Genomic DNA, 11,488 nt, shown 5'->3' with positions numbered 1-11,488 from the left:
AGAAGAGAGGTGACGAGCAGTAGGCAGCAGTGTGGCTTCATGATGACAAAGAGCACTGCAGATGGGATGTTTGTTTTGAGAGTGTTGATGGGAACGCACAGAGAAGATTAGAAGGAGTATTGTGTCTTTGTGGATTTAAAGAAAAATGAATATGATAAGGTGCCAAGAGAGTAACTGTGGTACTGCATGAGGGACGTATGAGGACAGCGAGACAGTAGTGATGGAAGAGGAAGTGCTGACAGATTAGCTCAGCCAGGAGTCTCCGTGGACTGTGATGTTTAGGGACGCCATTGTAGTGAGAGAAGGGAGTGGGTCGAAAAGAGGTTGGAGAGGTGGAGGTATACACTGAAGAGAAGAAGAATGAAAGTCATTAGAAGCAAGACAGAATACATGTGTGTGGATGAGAGGGAGACAGGTGTAACAGTGAAGCAGCAAGGAGTAGAGACAGTGAATGTGTGTGAGTTTAAATCCCCCGGGTCAACCATGCAAACCAATGGACAGTGCACAAGAGAGGTGAGGAAGAGAGTGCAGGCAGGGTGGAGTGAGTGGAGACAAGTGGTGTAGGTGTTTTGTGGGACAAATGCCTAGGAAGGGAAGGGTGAAAGCGAAGGTTACAGAATGTGAGGGTCCGCAGATCTATAGTATTGATACCAACACTGGTATTGGTATCAGATCGATACTAGCATGAAAGTTGAAAGTATCGGTCTCAGTATTGATATTGGCATTACTGGCTCTGTATTCGTTTAAACACTACAAGTATCAGCACTACAAGACGGTAGTGAGACCTGCTATCATGTATAGAGGCAGAGCTAAACAGGACAGAATTAGAAACCATCACATCAAAGGGACAGCTCAGGTTTAGTAGGACAAAGCTGGAGAGGTGAGAGAAGAAGAAAAAATGTATTTATAAAAGTATCAAACTAAGTAAATGTTTAAATATAAAGACATAACAAAATTAAAAGTTACAATGTAACCTATTAAGAATTAAATTTACCCTTCTATAATTGAGAAATTCGTTGTCGTCTGATTGTAACGTATTGTGTAGTCGAAGGACTGTCGCAAAAACCTGGACCCTTTTCAAATGCTTCGGAAGAAGGTTTGTAGGCACAGTCATTTTTATTCGGTTCGTCCGTATTATATGCCTGCCACCGTGCACTTTTTCTTTAAACTGTTTGAATACAAACGGAGTGGGAGAGTCCGGCAGTGGTTTTAGTTCATTAGCGGAACTAAAGTCACGTCATGTGATTCCAGTCAGGACTCGATTAGCAAACGGACTGTTTACCTTCCGCTTCAGACAGATGTGGCAGAATAATATTCTTTCAAAATGTATTCTCACGCTTCAGAGAGTTTAATTAAACAAGCAAGGTAAGGGCAGAATGAAAGGATAGCTTTCTTTTTTTCTCCCCGCATTTCGCTTTCCTTTAATCTGTTTAGCTACTGAAACTAAAGCTAGCTAGCATGTTGAATATATCTCCATGTTATTCAAACGCACTTTAAAGATACATTCTTCTCAGGGCTCTTTCAAGCGTTCGCGACTTTAACTTGAGTAGAAAGAAATGTGTTCGCTGTCACATAACTCTGTCAGAGTTTTATTTTTTATTTTTTTCAACGTGTTTAGCTTCCGTGAGATCTGTCAGGGGTCTTTAAAGAGATCAAAACCAGCCGCACTCTGTCGTTTGCAGAGAGATTCAGGAGTCTGAGCTGCAGAAGTTTTACAGCAGATTAATGAAGATGCTTCAGGGCAAGGAGCTCGGTCACGACACAGTGGACTCCCTGCAGAGGCTGCACCTCATCCTTTCTGCCACCAAGTACACCCGAACGTAAGAACTCCCACCCACGCCTCTCATACTTCATGTCGTGGATGAGCTGATACCAGTTTTCATTCTCACTGCTCTACATTTTAAACTTAATGATTCATCTCCACCTTTGTGTATTCATTTCTTATAACTTAAGCTACTTATCTCTTTCTCTAAACCCACTTTTTTCACTCCCTCCTCCCACTCTTTCCTCATTAGTGTCAGAGATTCAGGGTACGCAAACACTACATTTTTTTTATTGTCAATTTCAGTAGCACTTCCTGTGCACGATGTCTGTTTCCTTTTGAAAACTTTGGGATTGTGGTTTAGTCAGGACGCCTAGAAACTGGGGGCGGAGTTGAAATCGGTGATCAGACACCCACATTTCCACACTGCCGTGGTCTCCTCTGCTCTCAGCGCCTATCATCTTATCAGCACCTATGTCATCTGTTTGCTTGCAACAACCTCTAAACTATGTTTCATCCACCGTGACCACCTAAGCGTTAAGAGTTCCACTAATCAGCAGTTCAAACGAATAAATGTCAGGTCTTACATTTTGCTGTTATGTCTGCAAGTTGCTGTTCCTTTGCTCTGTGCTCTCAAAGGCAGTGTTTTCAACAGTTCAGCCTCTCACTTTCCATGTGGTCTTTTTTTCACAGTAAACAGCAGCTTCCCTTTCTTCCCACACTTTTAATTAAAGTTGTAATAATGTTTAAATCTATCCCTCAGCTTAATATAATTATTAAAAAGCAAGTCAAGCCAAATGTCTTGGGTCTGCATCACTGTGGGATAAATAAGTGCGTTGTCTTATTTCTCTTCTGCTGTCGTCAACCCAAGGCTGCCTTTAGAGCTCCAGAAGAGGTTTGTAGCGCTTCTCTCATCACCTGCGGAGCAGCATCAGGTGCTGAGCACCGCTGTGCTCAGAGAAACGCTGCCCCTCACTGGTCAGGAGCTGAATTACAACCAGGACAATCTCGGTCAGCTGAACAGTCACGCTGCTGGTCTGCTGCTCTCACAGGTGGGCAGAACTGAAATTGTGTGGTTGAGCCTACTTCTTCATTACTGTGAGACATGTATTTAAAAGACTCACCACATCCTTTTTCAGCTCAGGATATTGGAAAAATAATTAGCCAGTATTGTTGTAATTTTAAATATAGAAGACATTTAGTAACACAGTCCCAGTTTGTGTTGTATGTGTGTGTGTGTCTTACTTGTTGGGCTTTTTTAAAGGCATTATCTAATGCAATCCTCTTTCACACTTTTAATCCTGACAGGCTGTATCCAAGGGTGATCTTTCATCTCTCTGCACTCAACTCCTTCGCAATCTGGAGAGTCGACCGTCTGAAGGGCCGACTCACTCGCTCATGCACACCCTGCCAGTCCTCAACAACGTCCTCACACACAGCCCAGAGTGCCTCAGCGAAGGTAGCGGGACATACAGATACAGATCTGGACTTTTATCAAATGTTGTAAAAAATAATTCCACATCACTTCCTGCATCTGCTATGTGCACCAACTAATTGTTCATACAGTGTAGAACACACTGTGTTATGTTTGTTGGTAATTTCATAAAATTAAAATGTATATAAAGAAAATTTTTGTGTGTTTTCAAGCCTGTTTAGTCCTTCAAAGTACAGTTAATTTGGAGAAGAGTGATAATGAGGGGTAAAGGGAAACCTCTGGATTCACCTCCGTGTGTCTTATCTTATTGCTTTAAGTTGTTTGCACTGGAGAGAGTTGCACTCAGATCTCTCTCCAATTCTGACTGTCTGCAGATCAAATGACCCTTGTAAGCAAAAAGCTTGTTGATTGGCTGCGTTATGCTAGCGTCATGCAGGGAGTCGGGACTTCCTCTGGAGGATTCTTCACGGGGCCCAGATCCCGTCAGGTGAGCAGTTAATTTTCATATTGAGCAAGTATTAGGTAAGTTAGGTAAGTATTATTAGTATTAGCAAGTATAGGATTACATTAAGCTTGTGACTCTTCCAGGAAGGTAATGAACTAGTGAATATATAAGTTAGTAAAGCTAAACTGGATTGCTTGTGGATTTTTTCCCTTCTCCCACTGTCAGCCGGTGCCTATAGCAGAGCTGGATGGGTCTGTGTCCGGAGATTTCTTCACTGTCCTATGTGTGGGTCAGGGCTTCACTGAAGACCAGTGGATGAACGTCTACTCCTTTTCCATGCTGCGTCATTGGCTTCTCACCTACCATTCCAGCTGCAGCACAGTAGATGCAGGTATGACCATTTGCTGTAATATGCTAGTGACACTTTTATGTGTTTCTATTTACAAACAGCTCCACAGTTCTGCCCATCTGAGCCATTTTTGCTTCTATTAGTTATAAACTAGCTTAAATGGCAGGTGTTTGAATGGCCGTATAATACTTCTCCAAGAATGACTATTCTATTTTTTGAGGAGCCTTTGCTTCAAGGTAGGATGTATTAGGGCTGTTATTGCTTCATATGACTAAGTCTCAGATGACCTGCTCTGTGTTTTCATCATCTTCAGCAAACAGGCTACAACTCAGCCTGTCAGTCTCCCACTCCTTTTCAAATGGTAAGACATGAGAGTTTGTGAACCTTCCCTGCATGTGCCTGATTCTAAGAATTAAATAAGCTGAACTCCCCCACTGTTCTTTAACTGGAGGCGGTACAGATCAATTCACAACTCTAAACTTTAACTAACAAACAAGTCTCTAATCAGAAATCATAATCTCTGACTTTTAACCTCCTCTTTCCACAGTCATTTGCCTTCCCCTAATTTTTCTTATGAGGTCCTAATCATGATCAAATATGCTCTGACAGCAGCCACTTTTAAGGGTGAGATGCTGAACTGCAAATGCCACACAGCCACACATTGCATGTGTTGTGTAAAGTGTGGGCGGCAAGTTCAATTTCATCTTGAAACTTCTGTGTTTGGATGTTTGTGGTCTTTGACCCTAATTTGACTGTGTTGCTTTCTTATAATAGCATTCCGACAATTATTAGTCATTGTGTCATCAGTGATAATCGTCACTTTCTCAAACGTGTATGGTTACTTACATCTAGCCCTCGGTAGTGAGCTCATGTTAAAGCTAAAGATCTTAATGAGTCCTGTGTGCACAGAGAGCCAGTTCATCGGTTTGCTGTTAACAAAGTGAATTTGTTCAGTTTTAACGTAGACGCTGTTTTGTTTACATTGTCAGTGTGACTCATCCAGTCCAGTTGGCCTCATACAGAATCCACTGATACAAACAGATGCCGATATGAGTGATTTGGGTAAATCAGTGTCGCCCACAGACTGGCTCGAAGATACAAACAAAATATGAAGCTAGTCTTAGTCATGCAGTGATGGTTGGCCTTTCTCCACACGGTCAAAACATGTTTTTGTAAGCATGAATTATAAAACTGTAATCTGATGGCGTTTTGAATCTTTTACCAAAACTGTAAAGGATTTATGTGAGCTTAATATTCTGATCACTCTGAACTGGCATACATTTTTCGCAATGATTTAATTGTATAATTTGGCACGGAAACAGTTACAGATTACCAAAGAAAGTTCAACAGATCCCTGAGATCTGTTTTACTACCTGGCTATACCATAGTTCTGCTGAGCAGCGTCAGCCTGACAAGTCAGCCAAGATTTTCCAAATCAAGCTAAAAGCTGGTTAATGTAAAAGAGGCGTGACCAAACGCAAACATGGATACGGCTAAACCCATAAATGTCCCACAAGAATACAAATTTGAGGAAAATGAAAAGAAAATCGAGTCATTTGTGGAAGACGGAATTGTCAGGACGCTTCAAGTTTACAAGACTTAGAAGTCAAATAACAACTCGTTGCAACCAAAATATGCAGATGAGATGGAGCAGCACAAGAACGTATCGAGTGCCACTCTTGTCACCTAAGAACAGGAAAGTGTGGTTACAATTCACACATGCTCACCAAAATCGGACAAAAGATAATCGGGAAAACATTGCCCGGTTACATCTCAGTTTCTGCAGCAACATTCAGATGGTCAGAATTTGGTGTAAACAGCACAGAAGCATGAATCCGTCCTGCATGTAACAGCGGTTCAGGGTGTTGCTATCAGGGAGCTGATCTGTTATGGCTAAAACAGTGAAAGTCCAGTGTCCCCTTTTCTTTCAAACCTGGACTGGAGTAATGCTCCCTGTGTTGAGAATTTGTGTCTCTTATTGATGCTTGTCGGGATTTAGACGGTCTCTAAAAGGGAGATCCTGTCACTGTCTGTGCAGCAGGGTCAATAGGTGGTATTTTGGTAGTCATGTGGATCTGTCCTGGAGCAGGTTGTGCTGTGGGTGCTATGATGGTGAATCCCAGTAAGATGGGAACGCCCTTCATGATATTGAAATCCAAGGGTTAAACTTGATGTTAGCTTACAGAGCCTCAAATCCTGCTTCACAGTACTGGAGTCTGAAATATGAGCAAAGAAAACAAGGTTCCTAAAATGAAAGTGTATATCAAAGTTATTACTAGCTAATGTGGTCTAATAATGCTTCTTTTGATCCCTTGCATGGTACACTTTAAGAATACTGTAACTAAGCTTTGATTAACATCACAAAAATATGAGCACATTTGTGTTGATTTCTTTCATTTCTGTGTGTTCTAAGAGGTGAAATTAGAGACCGCAACAGTAGGTTTCAGTCGAGGCATGAGGCATTTTACTAACCTGTAGTGATTCTACTTAACATCATCAGAAACACAATTTAACTCCGACTCCTGATGTGTTCGGAGCAATCGGATATAGACCTTAATCACGAATCATTATACCGAGAAGGTCACGACCTCTAATTCCCAAGCCGTTACACGTTGTCACAGATGACCGATCGGAGGTGGACGGGTCCGTAGTTTCTATGGTTTCGGCGACGTCCTCCTCCAGCCGACTGCTGCCTCCAAAGGAGCGTCTCAGAGAGAAGGCTTTCCAGTACTGCCAGCGCCTCATCGAACAGAGCGACCGCAGTGAGTGTGTGCGCATTAAATTGCACCGGGTGAGAGAAAAGTGAGACGCGTAGCAGAATTCCTCATGCACGGATCTTTATTTGTTCTCTTTCCATCAGAGGCACACAAGAAGACCGATACAGAACTGCAAAAAGCGGTGAGTCTGCAGATCACTTATTATCACTATGGAAACACATTTCATGGTGCAGTTTGTAAAACTGAGGGGTTTAAATCACTTTTAGACACTTTTAGCCTGACTTCCTTTAATACTTAAACTAAGAGCCACAGTGTTGATGTAGATAACTGTAGCTTTTCCTGTTCACTGTGTTGTAGTAAAGAGCGCCTCCTGGTGTTCTGTTTAAGAAGTCAGGCTGAAAGAAGGAGACCTAGATAGGATGCTTGGCTTAGTCTGGCTCAGTTGCTGATCTACACTGTCCTTTTCTGCCCCTAACCCCCTAATTACATTTTACATTCTTTGCGTTACACTTCCACACAATGGTGTTGTAAGATGCACTGCTGTTTGCTGATACAAGCTCACAGTTTGACTTGTTTTTCTGAGTTCTGTGGATATGTAACACAGTTTGGGAATGACTTGCAGTATAATGTAAATAAATAGAAACATGTCAAAACAAAAAAGAGCCAAACTATGTGAATTAGTGACTCAAAGGGAAGGTGGAATGTATCCCTCTGGAGGTTGTTTACAGCTGTTGAGTGCATAAAGTGCTCAGTCATTCTTCATTTGGGGATAAATGTTGCTGAACCAGACATCAAGTCTGGGCGGTGACATCACCCCTTGACGTCACAGCCCACTCTGACCTGAAAGGGGCCAGACCAGAGAAAACTCCCCTTCCTGTGTTGTTTAACTGCACCGAGTCCCTCAGATAGCTTCATATAAGAGAAAAGAAGTGCAGTTTCAACAGTGCATCTCTGATTTTTGACACAATTGAGAAATGCAGCTGCAGTAAGTGGAGGAAACCTGTCAGCATGATTAAATTGTAAGGAATAGACGTGTACAGAGAATCTTTTTTTAAACTCCAGACCCACTATAAAAAAAAGACATTTCTGTTGTAGATAATAAAAAAGAGGAACTCTTCTGTCATTAAGACGTTTATCTATTACTTTGGTTTTTTAGTGCAGTATGATTGGCCATGACTGAGGTTTTTATCGGTTGGAAAAGCTGTAAAAGCTACGAAAATGTAGTTAGCGTGTAAAAACTAAGCCCTCCTTCACATTTTCTAGTGGGCTGGATTGGATTCCTCGGCAGGCCGATTCTAACCCTAGGGCCTTATGTTTGACACCCTTGCATTAGAGAAACCACTGGTGTTAACCAAAAGAAAGTTCTGCAGTGTTATCAAGATTTATTCTGCTGCCCTTGTGTCCTGTTTCCTGTTTCAGTGTCTGGTGGAGGCCGTGTGCATCCTGGACTGCGTGTGTGCTGAGGACGCCTCGCTGGTCTACAGGACCTTCCCCTGCATAAAGGCTCTCTTTGGTCGCCTCAGCTCAGAGCTGTCGAATGCCAGAGTCCTGCTGCCCATAGCACAGTTCTACCTCAACCACGGTGCGCATACACAGCAACATGTGCTCGCAGCTGCCACAAGTTTAGAACGGAAAACAGGGTCACGTGTGTTCACTGTAAATTGGTTGCTCACACGATGACATCATACATGACCCCTTTTTCTGTGCGTGCAAGGTTGAATATGTTTATTTGTATCCGATCAGGCGAGATGGCTGCAGTGGACTGTGAGAACGTGTGGAAGGTGGTGTTCGGTCGGTTTCCTACGGAGCTTTTCAATGACCCATTCCTGGCACACGAGCTTCTACGCTTCCTTCGACTTAACGTGGAAAGCATAGAGCTTCGGGTTCCACAGTACACGCTCTACTTTCCAAATCTGTTGAAGGTGAAAAGCTGAGAAAACATGTGCAACAATTGTTAGATTGTGGATGTGCTTTTTATTCCTTACATGTTTTCTTTTTCTGTGTAGTTTTTAGCATGGGACAGTCCAGCGATGGTGGACGACTTTGTGGATCTGCTGCCCTCTATGGTTACAACTGGAACTGCGGTGGAGCTGCTTCACACCCTGCTTGACCTGCCCTGTCTCTCTGCCACGCTGGTCCTGCAGCACAGGTTCAGGCACACGCAGGAGAAAAACTGCTTCCCACAGGGATTTGGTTACATGCACAGTTTTTATCCCTGTCTCACTGGGTCTCATGTGTCACAGGTCCACATGTTTGCCCATCTCTGAGCCAGTCGGTCGCAGCTTCGTGTCACTGGATGCATTTCGAAACCCTTCTTTCAGAGGGCTTTTCCTCTTCGTGCTCCGAACGGAGGCAGGCTCAGGTAGGACAAGTCACAGAACAGAAGGAAATCAAATAAGAATAAAAGGCCAAACTGTTCCAGGTCTGCTCTGACCCAAGGCTCCTCCCTGCTTTCCTGTCTTCTCTTCACTGCACACACAGTATATTTGCTTTTTGTTTCTTCTGTAATTCTGTTTAAATCTAAGCAGCAGGGGCAGGTAGCTTCTTAAATTATGCTCTAGCCAATGAAATCATTGTAATTTTGTATCTCCCTGTTTAGGTGACACAATTGACCGACTGAGCACGCTCCACGAGCTGCTGGTTGAAGCTGCTGACTGGCCGAGAGTCACTCAGTGTGCTCGGACGGTCCCCGTGTTGTTGCACGTTTTCTTCAACACAATTGTTACGGTGAAAAGATTCGACATTCTTTACAAATTCGTTGCGTCTGTACTTGCTGTGTTGCAGTTTACAATATACACCTTATTAAAAAAATATGTCGCGCGTCTCTTTCAGATCGCTGACGAGAAGCTTTTGGCTCATTTGATTCTGGTGATGCTGGAGAGAAGCAGCCTGCTCCTTAACATCCCTGCGTACATCAAAGAGATACACCGGTACACCGAAACACTAAAGCGCTGCTGGCTGCCTCACTCTCATCTTCATCTCCTCACTCACTCGCTCCAACCACTTCTCACTGTTTCTGCAGGGTGTTCAGCTGCCACCTGTTGAGGCTATGTAAGCTCCACCCCTCTCTGGTCGTGAACCAGTCCCACGAGCTGCTGGAGTTTGCTGGAAGCACAGCCAACGTCTACAGCAAAGAGGAACTCTATACACATGTGGTAAAGAGAGTGCTGACTCTTCTGTGTATCTTGGGTTATGTGCAAAAACCCAGTGCTTCTCACATTTCAGCATTTGCTCAAAACCTGATGCGGAAACAGCACTGAGCTTGTTTGTCTCTCAGGTGTGGGTGCTGGGAGAGTACCTCTCTGTGTCATGTGACTCTCGCTGTTCCGTGAGCCTCATCACTTCCTGTTTTGAAGCACTGGAGGCGGTGCTGTTTGAGATCACTTCGTCTGCCCCTCCAACTGGAACGGTTTGCCCGGCCCCTAAAGTCATCAACACTTTAATGAGCGCTCTCGCTAAGCTGGCGTCACGGTCACATGACCTCATACCTCGGTAACAGACTCTTTTTAAAGATGCAATATTTTCTTTTCTTCATCCAGGACTTTGTAATGTTCTGATATCATTTGTGTGTGTTTTGTTTTTCTTTTTAGGGTGTCTCTGTTCCTCTCTAAACTAAGAACTGTAACCAGAAGCGGATCGGTTGCCTGGTGCTCTGATAAGGAGGACCTCGTTGCTATAGTAACACGAGGGGAGGAGTTGTGGTCGCTGCTGAAGGCCCCCGGCGTAGCTCAGAGTGTCCTGACACCACCTCCCCATGTCATCGCACCGCAGTGGCACAGAGACACTAATGTGGCATTGCCGCTTCAACTGCGAGCCCTCACAAGCCTCACACACTCACAGTGACACAAACACACACTCATGTACAAAACGCAACATCATCCTGCGCTGACAATGCATTTTTGTAATTGATTTGTTTGATGTTGACGCTGATATGATTTTCATAAAACACACAGATCCCTTTCAGTGTAATATTTTTCTTCTTTATTACAGTGATTTGACAGAAATATCATTTTATAAAATAGATCATCTGATTAAAAAAAAAAAGATTAAAAAATTGCTCATTTCCTGAGTAGGTGCTCTGTTTTCAAGAATTAAAACAGAAGTAATGAAAGTACTAGAAGTTAAGAAAATCTTGAAATGTGGAAATAGAAATTTGCATTTACGAGCTACGTTGATTCTGTCGTAGTCAGAGGACTGTAGCAAATTCTACGTTACACATCAGTGTTGATAGAAAAGTGCTCAGAAGTCAAGAGCGCACCATTTAGACAAAACAACTGGCATTAAAATTCCCCTGAACGGGACACGAAATGCATTAGACCTTGACATTTTCATAATGAGACGGACTTCTTTGTCTTTTAAATCAAATTACAGTTTTAGGAAAATTAAATTGGAACACAAGTCAAAAAAAATAAAACTCAAAACTGAGTCACAGCCACACACGAGTAGCTGGTTCTACTCGCGTCTCTTATCATCAGGTTGATCATTTACAGTCTGGCTACAGTGTGTCACACAGACATGTGTGACCTTAAAGTCTGTCTGCAGATTGCTTAATTCGGTCTCAGTCGGCCAAAGATGAGTATGTTTAATTACGAAACCAGGGGTCGTGCATGTACTGTGAAAATGAACAGAAGTCAAAAGCAGATCCTCTCAAGGGGTCACATTACTTAGCACTTAGTTCCTCCTACGCCGAGCGGCGCATCGGGCAGCTAGTGATCTCCATCGATGTCGGTCAGCAGCGACTGCTTCAGCTTCGTCCCAGGCAATGTTGACAGTTCTCAGA

General features: G+C 43.2%; 1 protein-coding gene across 1 annotated transcript; it reads left to right on the top strand.

Annotated features, from left to right (window-relative positions):
- Positions 1–1,233: 1,233 nt before the first annotated feature.
- Positions 1,234–10,694, top strand: ap5z1 (adaptor related protein complex 5 subunit zeta 1). The gene is made up of 18 exons (XM_080905989.1): positions 1,234–1,365; positions 1,683–1,820; positions 2,634–2,814; positions 3,071–3,221; positions 3,572–3,684; positions 3,868–4,033; positions 4,305–4,352; positions 6,613–6,753; positions 6,852–6,889; positions 8,128–8,290; positions 8,452–8,630; positions 8,715–8,857; positions 8,952–9,070; positions 9,308–9,435; positions 9,541–9,638; positions 9,731–9,863; positions 9,986–10,200; positions 10,299–10,694. The coding sequence occupies exons 1-18, from the start codon at positions 1,325–1,327 to the stop codon at positions 10,549–10,551; spliced, it is 2,448 nt and encodes an 815-aa protein (XP_080762115.1). The 5' UTR covers positions 1,234–1,324; the 3' UTR covers positions 10,552–10,694.
- The last annotated feature ends 794 nt before the right edge of the window (positions 10,695–11,488 follow it).

Source organism: Rhamphochromis sp. 'chilingali', assembly GCF_963969265.1.
Source record: "Rhamphochromis sp. 'chilingali' genome assembly, chromosome: 15".
Classification (NCBI taxonomy): domain Eukaryota; kingdom Metazoa; phylum Chordata; class Actinopteri; order Cichliformes; family Cichlidae; genus Rhamphochromis; species Rhamphochromis sp. 'chilingali'.
The sequence above is the reverse complement of the archived record's forward strand: the minus strand, read 5'-3'. Positions and strand labels throughout refer to the sequence as shown.

What these genes read in the sequence shown, in the direction of transcription:
- ap5z1 (XM_080905989.1), top strand. Translation starts at nt 1,325, where the DNA reads ATGTATTCTCACGCTTCAGAGAGTTTAATTAAACAAGCAAG. An exon ending in TCTTCAACACAATTGTTACG is followed by an intron (nt 9,436 to 9,540) that starts GTGAAAAGATTC and finishes CGTCTCTTTCAG; the next exon opens with ATCGCTGACGAGAAGCTTTT. An exon ending in AGGAACTCTATACACATGTG is followed by an intron (nt 9,864 to 9,985) that starts GTAAAGAGAGTG and finishes TTTGTCTCTCAG; the next exon opens with GTGTGGGTGCTGGGAGAGTA.